The following is a 13,286-nucleotide window of genomic DNA, read 5'->3' as shown; positions in this document are numbered from 1 at the left end:
TATAAAGGCACAAGCTGACTGCTGCTGGGTTTTCCCTCCGAGAGGTATTCCGGCGAACAGCTTCAGCCTGATATCTAACCTAGCCGAGACATTTATTCGGCGTCTACCTTGTAGCGAATAACTTTTGACCCCCTCTGGATCGCCGCTTTGGTGAGGAGTGCTCTGTAAGTAAATGTTCTTTAGTCAAATGCGTGGGAAGTGCTCTAACTACACTGCCCTTTCCTCATGTTGGCCCTCTCGGTCACCGGGGAAACGAAGGCCTATTGTTGTGTAAGGCTCACGACCCGCCGGAGCCAGCCAGGCTCTTTGTCTCTGGTTTCTGGTTGCGCTATTCTGCACACAAGGACACGGGAAACTTCCATTAGTTTCTCCTATCTGCTAATATTCATTTCAGCAGTGGTCGTACCAGACAAGGAATCAGTGTTGTTCAAATTTCGAATGCTTCAACGAAGTTACTCGGGCGAACTGACTTCGTCGTCGAAATAGCAGATGGCACAAATCCTAGCTAACAGAGAGCGCACCGAGGGGCACAATAAATGATTTTTGTTTTGTCTATTCTGCGTTTTTACTCGCAGATTCTAATAACGGAAGAGCGTGACTACGTAGATGGTTGAACAACTTATTCAAAGCATATTAATTTAGTCCAAGATATCAGCCGTAGAACTAGAACTAACGATGGAACCTATGGAAAGGATCGACAAGGCTACACTCTTGCTGTACCTTAACCTCGGCGGGGAGATGGTCTATATTCTTCAACAGAGACTCAGCGCGCAGAAGGTTGCTCAGGAGAAAAGTGGCAGGGTTCTTCAAGAGATTATCGGCTGTTTTCTTTGCCCTAGCACAATGGGTAAGTGCTTGAGATGGCCCATCAATACGTGTTACATACACGTTCGCAGTCAACAGACGTGAGTGTTTCTTTTCTATTAAGTTCATGACGATAGCGCGAAAAATATCACTGTTTTTTTGCTCGTGGCTAAATATGCCGAATCGCTTATTAAAACGGTGAAAGTGATTGTGTGATTAAATGTGTGGAATCGTACACAAAAGTGCCATGTAGGAAGCAGGATCCGTCAGTATTTGCAAGGACACTTAGGTACAAAGATAAGGTACTAAAGAAACAGGGATAGGGGTGTAATGAACCTACGATTTTACGAGGTTATTGTGCTTAAACTAACAACTTTATAAGACGTTGTTTTTCACCGCCTTTTGATGGAATGAACCCCGACAATGAAAGTTATTGTATATATTTCCTTTATTCTGGGTAATGCCCAGTTTAGCTGTTGCTATCCCCAGAAGTTGGATTTCGTATTTTTAGTCAGTAGTAAAAGCCCCAGAAATCATCAATCTTTATCTAAAAAGACATTATATAGGCTTATATAGGCTTATAGACTAGTAATTATAGTTACAATAAAAATATATTTCTAGACGCATTTTTTCGTTTTTTATTATTGTTGTCTCATGATCATTTTCCAGGTAAAATTGGTACCCTTGATCATATGTCAGTGCAGCACATAAGGAACTCATATGAACAAGTTTAATCAATTATATGTCTCTCTAAAAGTTTCCACAAAATCTTTATTTATGTACTGTATCGGTACTAATTGAGGCCGAACCATCCCTGTGTTAACTTAATTAGTCTAACTAATGTCCTTTAGGGTGATATGAACCCTATCTAGCGCATCGATTGTTCGAGCCGTACACGCAGCCCCGAAGTTTGCCCGCTCGACAGAACACACGGAAGTGTGCGTAACCTCATTGCGAGTACAAACTTGCCCATAGTCGAAGGTAGCGATGATTGAGCCGGAAGATACCCATCAATTTAAGACTAATGAGCAATCAAAAGCAATCAGATATTTCAATGGCAGCTTGTCGATGGAAAAAGATAGCCAGTTGGCCTCAGCCTATTCACCTATTGTACTTTATGCAATAGATAAATATAAGAATTGTTCTTAATAACGCCCTATGACGAGGGAAGGCCTCAAAAGTATATTATATTAATATAAATTTTGTATTCAAATGCTTCATTTTATTGTAGCTCATGTGAAACACATACCGTTTCATATTTTTTCTGATACAAAGTGAAGATACAAAGCGAACAGATTTCATACTGTTCGCTTTGTGTCTTTACTCGAGGTCTTCATTGTTCTTGAGTACGTCGGAATTAAATAGCAATCTTCCGCTCGTTTTCGTTGAATGCCGTTCCTTCCAGGTGAACTTCTAAAGTTGGGGACGCTGACCCTATCATCCGCCAAGTTCATCAAATGTCTCTTTGAGCGCGTAGTCCACTCTTCTATAATGCGGCTGAACCGTGAATCCATGGACAAATTGTACGATCTAATGACAATGGTGTTCAAGTATCAATTATTAATGGTTCCTTCACCTCGCCAAAGCGTCGCCATCACTCTTAACCACCTCGACACGGTTGAGACGTACGTTAAGGAAAATCTCGAGGTTTGTAAATGTCTTCTATACTTTCAAGTGAAGATCTGAAAGATTTGGGACACTTCGCTCGTTACTCACCTCGCATAGAATTATCACTCGGATATAATTATGGCGTTTGGTACGTGTAACGCAATAAAAAGCATCATTTCCACGAACAACAGCCGACTGCAACACTATACAGATCGCTGAAGATGAGGCCTTAAATGAATAGTTTCATACGATTTGCGCATGGTGTCAACCTGGCTAGTTGATTTTGCTACTAAGTAAAATCTGTGTGGTACCATGCGATTGCAGATACGATTCTGCCAACAATATCTCTACCATAACATCTGCTTTCTATTAAAAAAGAATTATAATAATAGTATTAATTATTTGTACTAATTATTACAGTTGCCCAATGTCTATTGTTAGCAGGACTTGAAGTAGTGACCTCTAGTCTCTTTCAAGCTACCGCATCGAAAATCATTGAATAGCGATGGGTACGCCACAAACGATTTAAAGGCCAAAATCTTTCGTACACGCTTTTTAAGTCCATATAGTTCTATTATAAATATAAAATTACAGTTAACTGAACGGATAGCGTTGGTAAAGGATAGTCTAGTGGAGATCTTCTTCTCGACATCGCTCGCCGAATTTCAAACTGTCCGCTGTCAAGTTTTGACATTTTTGCAAGATCTTCATGTCCGGATTTCAATGTTCCTCAAATCCGGCGTCCAGAAACAAACTGGTTAGTATATAATAGTCAAGATTTACTGCATAACCGAAATGTAATTACAAGTACACCTTGATGTTGCCTACGAATTTCACCAGATTACTCGGAAGAAATTCTCACAAGATCAAATTTCTAGGGGTATTTTCAATGCCGCTCTTTGGCTACGTGCCCGAGGGTTTTGAGGTGAACGGTACTATACGCGAATTTGGCTTGAATGAAGCTCTTCTTAAGGAATCTGCATTTGTAACCGCATCGCACTTTAGTGCCCACAAAGTTCCTTATTGGAGCCGACGAGGAACAGTCCTCGGCACCAACATGTACACCACAGCATATCAGGTAGGTTACCATGCTCTTTTATTATTGTTATTCTTTATATATTTTTGCGTAGTCTATAAGGCGGTGGTCTGTTGCATAATAAACTACATAAATATTCAAAATCAGACCCTACCTCATGTTTACATGGACCTACAATCTGCTTTTTAGCCCAAATCGCCACCGCCCGAACTGGCTATACCTAGTGGTGGAAAAGGTAAAAAAGGTAACCCATCGAACGAGTTAAGCCTGTTGATGCAACTTGTCAACCCAACGCTGTCGAAAGGATCTAAAGGTCAAGACTGTGTGGCGCTTAATCTCCTGGGAGATCTGGCCTCGCCCTCAGACCTCCAAGGAGAAGTGCTTAGTCCTTCTACCAGCCAACAGGAAGAAACACTTAAGGTAGTTATTTCTAGAAACTCAGTTACAATACACGATCACGATAATTGTTAGAATTTTATTATTTGTTTGGTTTCATTCGTTGATGATCTGAAGTGTTTTTACGTACCTTGCTATCCGTATGCATATGAGCATTTTTTGCCTTTTTTGTCCTTTAAAGATGTGGAAAGCTTGACTCGTATAACACAGGACACACCGTACTTATAGCTGGGTTTGACTGAGTCCAAGTACGACTTCAAGCTCTTAAACTATAGTTAAACTGAAGATTCTGTCGACACTCAGGTTTGTTAATGCTTTGCATCCTATCTATATAGATTATCGACCTAACCTTAGAGGGACGACGGACATCGAGCGGAGTTCCTGAGAAGGCTCTAGAAGAAATCGAGTGCAAGGCGTTTACCCCACTTGAAGACACCCTCCTAGACATGATCGATGCCATCGACGCCCAAAGTTAAACAACGCTTTTGTATCTCATTAACATTTTGCGCTAACGATTTCGCAAAATCGAATCGTTGATTGCTTATTTTATCTAGTTCAAACAAGTTTTCTTCTTGTAGCAGCTAGCCTCCTCTAAGTGTTGAACTTGACTGACATACAGATTTTTATTCTAATATCGAACAGTAGCTTTAGCGTTCTGCCAAATGCAACATGAAAAACTTTCTACTCGTGTCATCAATCAAACGTGGCACCGACAGTTTTTTTAGACTCATTCTTTTTCGTCTCAACCAACTATGTTTCTTTAATTTTTCGTATACTATACGTGATTGGCTAGGCCTGAACTATTGACCTCAGTCAGAGCTCTGAATGTCCATAAGATAGGGTAGTTTCACGATAATAACAGTCACGTGTGACGGACTCAAACCATACATCTATACGTTGCCGTCGTTCAAACTATACATATATAATGTTACACTGATAATTAAGCATGGCAGCATTATGAACTGCAGTCTTGGGTTAAGTGCTCGTTACTTGAGCATATACCGGTTCTTATTCATTCCGCTAAAACAGCGGTGAGTCACATAGTAAGTTTTTCAAAGCCTTCATATATCTGAGGTTTGAGCGGTTGACAACGGCTGCCTACATAAAGGCAACGAACCAAGATTTCGAATCAGATCTTGCGAATAGTATAGTCTCGATATGTATACGAAGCGATGCATGTAAAACTAGAAATTTCATTGTGGATTAATCAGTACAGTATATATGCACACGAACGTATCCATACGCGAATATAATATATGGTAAATTGTGAAAATTATACAGCCTCTGTTTAAACAGTACCACTTAGGTAATAGTTATTAAGAATGTATTACATAGAAACACACGTGCGTAAAAGACCCAAAGGAAAGATGAACAAATTCGACATATAATATAAAACGCAAAATAATGGGTTATTTTTTTTTGTAAAGAAGCATAAAATGGCCTTATGAACTGTGCACTGTTTAACTAATGTATATCTTATGCGAAATCATAAGTTAACCGCTTATCTGACGACGATAAAAATCAACATTTTATTGTGCCATATCGCAATGTGGGACCCACGGGAGAATTTTGAATTTTGGCGGTTTTGAAGATAGGGAAAGATTTTCTCCCTAACATAAAACTACACATTGAAACCAGGCTGAAGTCAGTGTTTCAGTAACGTACCGCTCTTATTTATGATTCACAATGGCAATGCGCAAAAATGGTAACGCATAGCAGGAATTATTATTTAATCAGTTATTGATTTTGTTCGAGGCTCGTGCTGGCGGACGCAGCAACAAAATGGCGAACCATCATTGATAAAGTGAAATAAATCGCTTTCGAATTTGTTGAACTCCAATCGTATCGTTGTAAGCATATTTCAGATATCAGCAGAATAGAGAGGGATTAGAATACGATCGACTTCAAAAGAGTTTTTCTTTTTTCTACGAAGCGATGAGCACAGTACAAGACCACAATGGAGATGCGTAGAAACATACGTAACGTTACAACAATCATCTAGAGGGAGAGCGCACACCATATCACACAACGTTCTCACCATTTAGCTCTGATCCTTTTCTGATGAAGGACGTCACTCTTCGGTACTTCATGTAAGGCTGAAAGTCAAGTCGAATAGGCCGCTGAGAAAAAAAGGTACTGAAGTAGCTTCAAGTATATGATAGGCGGTACCTGCCGTCTTATTATTATTATTATGATCTTATTATTAAATTAAATCATATTATACGATTACAATTCTCATTAGTCTCAAAATAGCTTAATAAAAAAAATAAACCAGAAGGTAATTTACCGTCGTGAATTAAGTTGTAAAAACCAATTTTTCCTGGCAATACAGGAACCATTGTAAATGTACCTAAGTAGCTTCTTTTGATAGCTTTGAGCTTGGTTTATATAGAGGTATATCGAAATTGACAGCTTCGCCAAGCACCTCGTTTATCCATAACAAGTAATCAACTAATGGCTTAAGAAAATATGTTTATTATAGTGATTATATACCTTATAGGGAGAACAAGATTAGGTTAAGAGCAGAGAAAGACCAAAGCATACTCACTATGTATGTCTTTCGTTGTGACTGCGCTTAGTCTACAGTTACAGTACCCATCCGAAGAAGCATCCATGTTAACTGAAACGCCTTTTCCTTTCCTATCGAAGATACAACTTTTTTCTCACACTTCTCTTAGATGTAAGCTAAGTATTGCCACACCCAATACATTATATATACTAGATGTTATATCTCTGCTTCTCTTCTGATAAATCTTCACATAATAAACTATATCAAATCTAGAGTAGTCAGTAGACCCTAGAATAATCGATCAGTGTTCGCCTCGATCAAACATTTCTATAACAGCTATAATAATTTTTCTTATTATTTTTTTTTTTAATCTAAAACGACACCAGATGTAGCTTAAGGCCATAGACATTGGCATTTATTGACGGTATCAATAGTTCATGTAGTTCACGGTTAGGTAGTTCAATTAGTCGGATATGTATGTTCGACGACTCAAGTCAGCAATTAAAAGGAAATATAGTTTATCTTGTCCTTGGTCCATCATATCTCAATTGAGCTTCCAGAACAGTGAGAGATGCTACTTCTTTATTGTCGCAGACGGAAAGTACAGTCATACAGTCATTCTGAATTTATATATTTTCTTAATACCTTTGCTCATACAGGTTGTGCGGTATGTGTCGCTAATTAATTACTGCAGTTTTCGGAAGAGAATAATTGTGAGATATTTGACTACAAAAATCTAGTTGACACAGCTGGTTCAGAGCCCATACAATAACGTTCAGTTTCTATAGAATATACCTATTGCAGGTATCAGATCACAACGTGCATCTAAATTTCTATTACCCATCCGATTAAATCCTATTTACGACGAGCGCGGACTTGGCATTAATCAAATGATTGGCTTAGCTATGTTTTCAGAAATTTAAATTAAATGTCTGCCTACATTGAATAGAATGCCATAATAACAGTGTTGAAAATTTTTCGTTGAATCTAATCAACATAACAGGGCCTTTTATGGTAAGTTTACATCGTGTTTCCGTTCCAGTTTTTTGTTCGGTTTGGCAGAAAAAATTAACCGCCCCCGGTGGGACTTGAACCCACAGTCTTTGGCTCCGGAGGCCAACGCCTTATCCATTAGGCCACGGGAGCAACCTGTGACTGCGAGAATCTAAAACCTAGCCAACGTAGCGAACGATTCGAATTTCATCTATAAACTTGCAGCACTACACGCCCATATATGAACAAGAAGCTACTGTTGTCTAGTCGTACTTGAAGTTGCGAGCATCTCAACGTCTTTACGCGTCGGCGACGCCAATCAAGTACCAGTTTTTAGATATAAATCTTGCCGGGCTTCGACAGCTTTCGTCTGCTTTCGCTCGGATTGTTTTTATCGACGCGACGAGGAAGAAACACAGTAGTGTTTCCGTAGAAGTCTGTGTGTCGGCTATTGCAGAGTACTGCAGGAAACAAATTCACTTTGAGCGTGTCTTCAGAAAAATGTTTGCCGTGAAGCTCGTTCAGAGGTCTAGCCAAGGTAAGAGTCACTGTTGGCAACCCGAACATTACCTTGAATTCACACAGTGTTTACAGCGGTTAGCAAGACTGCCTATTCTATTACAATGTGTATGTGTCGGTGCCCCCTTCAAATAGCACAAGGACGGTTGGAATAAGGTGGTGCGCTTCTTGACGAGTGGCCTAAGTCCAAATGACCTTTACAACGTCGTTTTGGACGGCGAACCATTACAAAAGTGTTGCAGCAACGTCTCTGCATCTAACATGATTGTATCTCAAGAAGTATAAATTCGAAGGTCTGTTTTCTATTGACGATATTGGCGACGTCTTACACGAATAACATCACTGCTTTCATGTTGTTCGACGGCGTTATTGATCGCAAAAGTGGTATATTTCAAAAAAGCTGTAAAGGATGAATTAAAAATGTCTGTTCGTCATCTCGTATCAGCTGTGCAAAGTAGACTCGGTACCTCATTATAGATCTTATTTGCTGAAGGTGCATGCATGGCGCGCGAACAGTAGCGCGGAGCCAACAGTCTTTCGCTTTAACCTTCACACTATATTATTTACTGAACAGAAGAGTTCGTCGACGTGATACTTAATATACTCTTTGAAAGTTTTCGTCAGTGTCCCCCTGCATGCATATCTGGAGTAGGTCTCGAAGATGGTTTGTTGTTGTTGTTGTTGCATGAGGCCTCAACGAAAGCATGAGGCCTGATAGTTTAATAAACAGTGATCGTGTGAGAATTTAATCACAAAATTCGAATCGACAGTTTAGTATATCATGACAATTCGGATAGTCAAGGCTGACTTTCAACGTTCAAAAAATAAATCATAACCCAATTCACGGGAATCGGATAAGCTTAAGATAACATACTTAATCTCCTGTCATCTGCTTGGATTCCTAGCAGCAATTTAATACTCAATATAGTATTTGTTTCAGTGCGCTTGTGGAGCGGAGGATTGCAATATAGAATAGGAAATCATTCATTATTGATAGTTGAATGAAGTAGACTGTGTCGTTCCGCATAAAGTCTCTCGTTGCAAAAATCAGACGATTGTTACGGTAACAAGGAAAAAACAATGAAAAACGATAGCTCGGATACGTAATATACGAAGGTAACGGAAGGATGCCAATACCTCTCATTGACGATAGGCGTCAGCGCTGACGCGAGATGCCCTCTTTATCACACACTTTATTGCTTTTGCTTGTTGGCTGTTTAACGGCGCGGAATGGCGGATATGTGCCTTGTAACGCTAGTAGTAGACAATTTTTACATTCATATAAGGAAATAGGAGTCTGCTCATATTTCAAATGGAAACAGGGGGCATTTATTAGCAGAGGCGCACAAATAATCGCTCGAACTCAATAGTTTGTACCGGGTTCTTTTCCTTGAAGGGGTGCAACTGGGACCTTATATATGAAGACGAGTAATGTTTGAGATCCATAAAATGGACTGGATTATTTATGTTCGCATATAAAGAAACACTATTACGTAAAACTTTCCTCTGGAGCCATTAATATAATGCCAAATTTTGGCACGCCTAAGAGTTCTAAGGCAGGGGAAAATTCAATGCTTCGAAATAGTGTTTCGTGTGTTCCGTTCGTATTACTTAACACATGTATTGTTACTTTAAATAATTAAAGAATTTTGTCATACATTTGATTCAACCTTTCTTCTGCAAGTTGCTTGTTGTGTGAATATCCGTGGCAAGGCTGATTGCTGCCGTTAATTGTAAAGCCATTATTTTGAGTGTAAATACAGATTTAGTTTTAACCTCTTACGGGAGCTCTATTTAGCCAGTCATGCTACTGTTAGAAAATCTTTACAACTATTGTCAACTAAATTGTTGAGTTAAACCGCCCAAACGTTTCAGGACCTAAAAAATCGCTTTTAAAGTTACAAGCTCAGGGACTACTGTCGCTGCAAGAATTGTTGTAAAAATCACTAAAATTACTTGAATTAATATCAAACAGATGCTTTTTTAAATATTACTGCGTTAGTTGCATAATGTTTACGTTTATTCATCTGTCGCTGTTTACCTCGCACTTGACTTCCATTTAATATATACGTAACTGTCCTATCTAATCGTAGTGGCTAGCGTTGCTGGAGCACTACGTCAGTATACTACAACCCGCGAATCGTTGAAGATCGGCAAGCACACAAAGGTTATATGTCAAGGTTTCACCGGTAAACAAGGAAGCTTTCATTCCCGCCAGACAATTGAATATGGCACCAATTTCGTTGGTGGTGTCTCTCCCGGAAAAGGTGGACAAACACATCTTGACAGACCTGTATTTAACTCCGTTAGGGAGGTAAGGAAAATGCATAATTTAGGACTTCGTAAATACAGCCGCTTATCAAAGACTTTATTTTGTCAATGAACCTGGTGGATCAGCAATGCCTATTTATCATCACTCACTGAACGGACAAATGTACTTTACAGTAGCTTATTACATGCATATACGGTTCCTTCAAACGAATTCCAAATGGTACAAAGTCACTATTAGACATGAGACTGATAATCATTATTATTGTCCTATTATATTAGGCCATGGACAAGGTAGGTGCGACTGCAACAGTGATTTTTGTACCTCCCCCTGTTGCTGCGAGAGCTATTGAGGAGGCGATGGATGCTGAAATTCCATTGGCCGTTTGCATCACGGAAGGTATTCCTCAACACGACATGGTCCGGGTGAAAAATCGTCTGTTGAACCAGAACAAAACGCGACTAATTGGACCTAACTGTCCGGGAATTATCAAGGTACTTTGGTCAGGTTGTTATGGGGGCAGTAATTACGGTTGACAAAATCATGCTGCAGTTTATGACTGTTCAAGCTATCATGCGGCTACATACATTCGTTCCTTTTTGTGGAAAATTTGTCGCAGCAACGAAAAAAAACAATAAACCGAATCGGTTCTAATAAATTTAGTTAGCCTCAAAATGTTCTTTTATTATGTTTGTCGATATAAATTATATAACAGCAAGCTTTTCTTTCCCTTATTATCAAGCCGGAGGAATGTAAGATCGGAATTATGCCAGGCCACATTCACCAAAAAGGAAAAATTGGTATTGTATCACGTTCGGGGACTCTCACGTACGAGGCAGTGCATCAGACAACACACGTCGGATTAGGACAGTCCCTTTGCATTGGTATCGGTGGAGATCCGTTCAATGGCACAAACTTCATCGATTGTCTCGATATATTTCTGCGCGATCCTGAGACGAAAGGTAGAAACAGCAAAAAATTCAAAAGGCTGCTGAATATCCTTATGTACTTTCTGCAAGTCACTTAGCATAGTAGCACCAAATTCGGGTTAGTTAGGCGTCGCTTTACATCTACGAATCGTTTCCTATATATTCGTATATGATATAGACACGGTTGTCATAAAATTTGCACTTTTTTTTTTAAATGAATTTATCTATGGATGACCAATGAATCCAATTCCAATTGAGATCCATTGGATCTCAATTATCAATGAATCTATATCCAGCGTCCGAATTAAAAGAACGAACAAAATATACCCTATAAACAAGTGTATCTTGCAGGTATCATTCTCATTGGTGAGATTGGCGGTAGCGATGAGGAGAACGCAGCCGACTTCCTTAAGGCCAATAACACAGGACCCAGTGCGAAGCCTGTAGTTTCGTTTATTGCTGGCCTAACAGCACCTCCTGGACGTCGCATGGGCCACGCCGGTGCCATTATTGCTGGGGGAAAGGGTGGTGCCCAAGCAAAAATCGACGCACTAAAGGAAGCGGGAGTGCACGTAACAAAGAGTCCTGCTCAGATGGGTTCTACGATGATCCAGGTAAGGAGCGTAGAGCTTACGTTGAATTCTGTTAACTGGTAAAGAACCTACTTGTGAAGTCATTTGAATGTTTCGAGTTTTATGTGGGTTTTCTGAATACATAGGCATCGCTTCAAAGTGCTGGGTCCCAGAACGATATTCTTTGGACCAAGATTCAGACCTAGATTATTTGGTGTCTTTTAGTTTAACAGGCATACATACTATGATTGTATTTGTACAGAGACCAAAATGGGGTGTCACATACATCTTATTATTGATGTTGTCCGCGTTAACATACAACACTAATTTGTAAGTGGAAATACTAAATAATAATATAATATATATAATAGTAGAGTATAATAATTCTAATATAAGAGAATGTAAAACCGTTAAATTGGTACCTCAAGACATTATTGGTAAGTATTTCCAGCGAACGTTTGACCTCTAACATTGTAGCATGTCTAATATTTTTAAACCATTCTATTTTCAGGAGATGAAGAAACGCGGCCTGGCCTAAACCATTTTCAAATTTAATTCTTTATTCAGCTTCACTTGAAGAAAACAGGCAGCACCCGAATAACAGCAAAAAGTATTTGTTCCCGCTCAGTCACAATCACAGCCGGTTAAAAACTGCAAAAGGTTAAAGCTAAGCTGGCGTAACGTTTGTGTGGAAAAAAAACAGAAGAACTATTATTCGTCGATAAAATGAAATTAATTCGTCACCGGCCATTAGTTTGAATGTATCGTTGCATCATCGTGAAGTATTGTTTTTTTTTTATGAAAAAGGACAAGCACCGGAATATAGTTTAGCCCTTATCGATCCGGGAAGAGCTTGGCAGTAGTAGGAACACGATATGCGTCTGAGGATGTTTATGAGCGTCTACATAGATAGAAACTCTTTTTGGCAAGAATCTGTCATCGTGCGACTCTTGGAACAATTATACATGGTACACACAATCACACATAAAACACACCGAACTAGTGCGTGGAAATAACTCGAATAGCTTTCTACTCATATACAATAATAACTTAGCCTTTAGTATGAATTTCGTCTGTGAATATAAAGCTGGTAAAGAAGACGGTAAGAAGCTGTCTTTATTCTTTTAAATTTATATAATTACACGGTTTTAAACGCGAGCATATCCATAATAGAAAACAATAAGGTGGAAACGACAAGAGGGCAGATGAGCTAAACAAGGCCAAGCTTCTTCCATTTAATCCTGATTAGTTATAAAGATATATTACCGATACGAATGATATGGATATTTGAATTTCTGATCGTGTAATGTTTATTGCTGCGAAGGCTGCTTGTCCGGGTTGGAGCTGGAATGATTAAAAAGGAGATGATTAACTGTAATTAATCGAAAGTAAGAAGTGCGATAATGGAAGGGATTGAGGATCTAAGCACAACAACAAAAATAACAATTTTCAAGTGGCACATTATCTTAAATAGGTGACGCGACGAGACAGAGAAGAAAGGAATCAATGTAGACGTATGGCATATCCTTTTTGGAATTGTGTCCATGGTGAGATTTACGCGTCTACAAAATTAAATGGTATGAAAAATGTATAATAAAGAAAATAGAAAAGAAACGTTTTTATTAAGTATATGTTTGCCGTTTTTCTTAAA

At 39.1% G+C, this 13,286-nt stretch overlaps 2 protein-coding genes and 1 non-coding gene across 4 annotated transcripts; 2 read left to right on the top strand and 1 right to left on the bottom strand.

Moving 5' to 3' along the window:
* Window positions 1–271: 271 nt before the first annotated feature.
* OSCP1 (Organic solute carrier partner 1) lies at window positions 272–6,144 on the top strand. 2 transcript variants are annotated; one of them, XM_022809029.2, is made up of 6 exons: window positions 272–847; window positions 2,210–2,451; window positions 3,007–3,169; window positions 3,291–3,490; window positions 3,638–3,868; window positions 4,180–6,144. In XM_022809029.2, exons 1-6 carry the CDS (start codon window positions 676–678, stop codon window positions 4,318–4,320), a joined length of 1,149 nt encoding a protein of 382 aa, XP_022664764.1. In that variant the 5' UTR covers window positions 272–675; the 3' UTR covers window positions 4,321–6,144. The 2 variants fall into 2 exon arrangements, with proteins under 2 accessions (XP_022664764.1, XP_022664765.1); XM_022809030.2 differs by lacking the exon at window positions 4,180–6,144 and adding an exon at window positions 4,026–4,163.
* Window positions 6,145–7,426: 1,282 nt separating this feature from the next.
* Window positions 7,427–7,499, bottom strand: TRNAR-CCG (transfer RNA arginine (anticodon CCG)). The gene has a single exon. It is a non-coding gene; the product is annotated as a tRNA-Arg (tRNA).
* A 226-nt stretch (window positions 7,500–7,725) lies between these two features.
* On the top strand, window positions 7,726–13,264 carry LOC111251277 (succinate--CoA ligase [ADP/GDP-forming] subunit alpha, mitochondrial-like). Its single transcript, XM_022807716.2, has 6 exons — window positions 7,726–7,884; window positions 9,959–10,179; window positions 10,416–10,628; window positions 10,877–11,096; window positions 11,415–11,677; window positions 12,147–13,264. Exons 1-6 carry the CDS (start codon window positions 7,848–7,850, stop codon window positions 12,171–12,173), a joined length of 981 nt encoding a protein of 326 aa, XP_022663451.1. The 5' UTR covers window positions 7,726–7,847; the 3' UTR covers window positions 12,174–13,264.
* Window positions 13,265–13,286: the final 22 nt, after the last annotated feature.

Source organism: Varroa destructor, unplaced genomic scaffold (assembly GCF_002443255.2).
Source record: "Varroa destructor unplaced genomic scaffold, Vdes_3.0 BEIS01000005.1, whole genome shotgun sequence".
Lineage (NCBI taxonomy): Eukaryota > Metazoa > Arthropoda > Arachnida > Mesostigmata > Varroidae > Varroa > Varroa destructor.
This window is presented reverse-complemented; position numbering and strand designations above follow the sequence as displayed.